General features: G+C 37.5%; 1 protein-coding gene across 1 annotated transcript; it reads right to left on the bottom strand.

The window, feature by feature from the left end:
* Window positions 1-204: 204 nt before the first annotated feature.
* On the bottom strand, window positions 205-2,114 carry LOC104100368 (receptor-like protein 34). The gene has a single exon (XM_009607580.4). It carries the CDS (start codon window positions 1,583-1,585, stop codon window positions 305-307), a length of 1,281 nt encoding a protein of 426 aa, XP_009605875.1. The 5' UTR covers window positions 1,586-2,114; the 3' UTR covers window positions 205-304.
* Window positions 2,115-2,906: the final 792 nt, after the last annotated feature.

The raw sequence follows: 2,906 nt of genomic DNA, 5'->3' as shown, positions 1-2,906 counted from the left end.
CATCATACATTATATCCCGGGTCGTCTAATAAATTCTCCCCAAACATATTTCTAATATATAACACATCTTTATTTATTTTCCTATTTTCACAAAGATAAGAACTCTCTATAAGCTACATCCCGAAGATATACAATAGATTACATCTAGACCATACCTAAAACCCCATGTGAAGATATAAGAGTACTGGAGAAAAAGCCAGGGAGGAAAATCCAAAAAATATTTATTTATACAATATACAAACAAAAAAACTTAGTAGTACAAAAACAATCTAAGGACCTCGAAGTAAATAGATTGTCACATTATTCAAGGAATGATGGGACCAAAAGCCTGACACTCCGATAATGACTTCTGTTCACCACCTTCACATAAAAATAATCTCAACGGGCACCGGTACAAACAGTTGTCCCCTAACCTCAGTGTTACTGAACCCGGTTTTAGCTCCAACATTGGACCCGGTATGGGTCCGAATAAGTAATTCCCTCCTAGCAACAGCCTCTCAAATTGTGATACCCCTTGACCCGGCAGCACCATTTTTAATGCATATTGGACCGGTATCATACCCGACAACTTGTTGTTCTCTAGTGATAATGATGATAATCTGGGCATTAAACCCAAAAACCCGGGTAATAACCCACGGATCTCATTGTTGCTCAAGTCTACTGCAATCAACTGACTGTTTTGTAAAAAGTTCCCGGGTTGTTGAACCGACCCGTATTGGTTATACGATAGTGTGAGCTGTTCAAGAGAGGGATGGGTGAAGAGATTCGCTGGAACTGACCCACTGAGTTTGTTGTGACTCAGATCAATAACTTGTAGGAAATTCAGTCCGGCGAGACTTGCCGGAATGTTAACCTCTAAGCTGTTGTTTCTCATTGCAAGCTCGACGAGAGATGCCGGAAAAGTCGCCGGAAGTTGGCCGGAGAAAGCATTGTCACTACCATCGAGGAAAAACAAATTATTTAACTGACCCAAATCGGGAAACTCGCCAGTGAGCTTATTGGCTTGAAATTCGAGCCTTTTTAAATTCTTGAGACCGTTGAAAGTTGAGGGTATTGTTCCTTCAAGGAAATTATTATCAAGGTAAAGTTGTTCAAGGTGTGAAAGTGAGCCTAGAGAACTGGGAATTGAACCAGAGAAGGAGTTTCTTGACAAAGTGAGTCGTTGAACACGAGTTAGATTTGAGAGCGAGTCAGGTACTGAACCGGTGAAGAAATTATTAGTAAGGTCTAAGGTTTGGAGATAAGGTAAGTTCCAAGAAACAGAGGAGAGGGAACCAGAGTAACCCCATTGGTCAAGAGCGAGTTCAGTGACTCGGCTAACTGAGGATACTACAATGTCACAACGGAGACCACAGGTGAATTTTTCAGTGGAGAGATTGTCACAAGGATCTACTGAGAAATCCCAAGAGATGAGGCATGAGCCAGGTGTCACCGAATTGGGGTCGACGCTATTCTTCAGCTGTTTCAAGACTTCAATGTCTTGCCAGTGTGTTGTTGAATGTGCATGCAAGAACAGAGCATGGAGAACTGTAAGGAATATGAGAGTTGAAGAAGATGAGAATACAGAGAATAACGAACGATCCATTTCTGCAAACTTTTTTCTCTGTTCGTTTTTCCCCCCTTCCTTTTGGGTAATGAGAATTGAAGAAGAAGCACCTTTAAGATTGGTTTTGAAATGAGTTCACGAGCATATATTCACAAAGAAAGGTGAAGAAAAAGTGAGAAAGGCTTAAGTGAACACTTGGCAAGGAGGAGTTCAAGGGGTATTTGTCTTTATTCTCTTTACTCTCTCAACACCACTAGTACGACGAAAGAAGAAAAAATATGAAATGTATTATATATGTCAATAAAAAAAAAGTAAAGTTCAATAAATTAAATTAAAAACTAGTAATAAAATATATTAAGAAGTATGTCTTCAAAAATATCTGAAAAATATTTTGAGAAATTATTTAAAGATGGAGATGATTTGGAACAATTTAAATACAAAATAAGACATACAATTCAAGACAAAGGAGTACGCTAAATTTGGCACAAATGTCTTTTGGTGAGAGAGGCTCACGGGAAAATGTAAATTTCATTATTTTGCTTATTGAAGATAAGAAGAAAAGGGGAAAATGATAGCTCTCTGCGACACTGCCATTAAATGTTATATAGGCAGAGAGCGGGGACAAGGGTCCCAATTTATGGTTGTTACTCAGTCAACAACGTTCATTTCAGGCTCTGATTTTCTTTTTTCACAACATATTTTACTAATTTCCGATGTTCTCCAGCTAATTGATGTTCTGTTCTTTCAATATATTTATCTTGTAACTAACCAAATATTCTCTCATAATGACTGAACAAAATAGGCAAATAAAGGATTCATGAATAACTTAGCTCAGCAGCAATTGCGCTTGCATTGATTGAGAGGCACCTACTTTTAATTGAGTAGCAATCACTTTGCTTCGACCAGTTAAAGAGAGCCACTTTCTGATTCTTTCGAAAAAGTTACTACCAGTAATTTCTCTTTGCGTTTCACGCTATTTGTTTAAGGATATTCTTTTATATTTTCGAAAAAGAAAAGGTGTTATTTTAGCTCTCTATGTTTGACTTTCCTGGTTATTGGACAAATTTTGCTTCGAGAAATTGTCTTGATTCAATTGTTAATTCTTCGAGAAACTTACGCTGAATGTTTGTAAAGCTTTCGCCCCTGAACTTAAAAATTAGTCTGCACGAGACAAATGATAGACCTTACCTAGGAAACTATATTCCGACCATAAAATAGTGTTATGACCCGTGACCTAACATATATCAACCAATTAATTTTAGCCCAACTAAATTTTAGACGAATTATCATTACCCCATTCGTTGTTTCACGCTATTTTAACTGGTAAAACCTGACAAAACCCACCATTTGATTTCTTAAG

Source organism: Nicotiana tomentosiformis, chromosome 2 (genome assembly GCF_000390325.3).
Source record: "Nicotiana tomentosiformis chromosome 2, ASM39032v3, whole genome shotgun sequence".
In the NCBI taxonomy this organism is placed as follows: domain Eukaryota; kingdom Viridiplantae; phylum Streptophyta; class Magnoliopsida; order Solanales; family Solanaceae; genus Nicotiana; species Nicotiana tomentosiformis.
Note: the sequence above shows the minus strand (reverse complement) of the source record. Positions and strands in the feature narration are given on the sequence as shown.

Bases quoted from the DNA above. Each gene is read 5' to 3' on its own strand.
- LOC104100368 (XM_009607580.4), bottom strand. From the start codon at position 1,585: ATGGATCGTTCGTTATTCTCTGTATTCTCATCTTCTTCAACTCTCATA.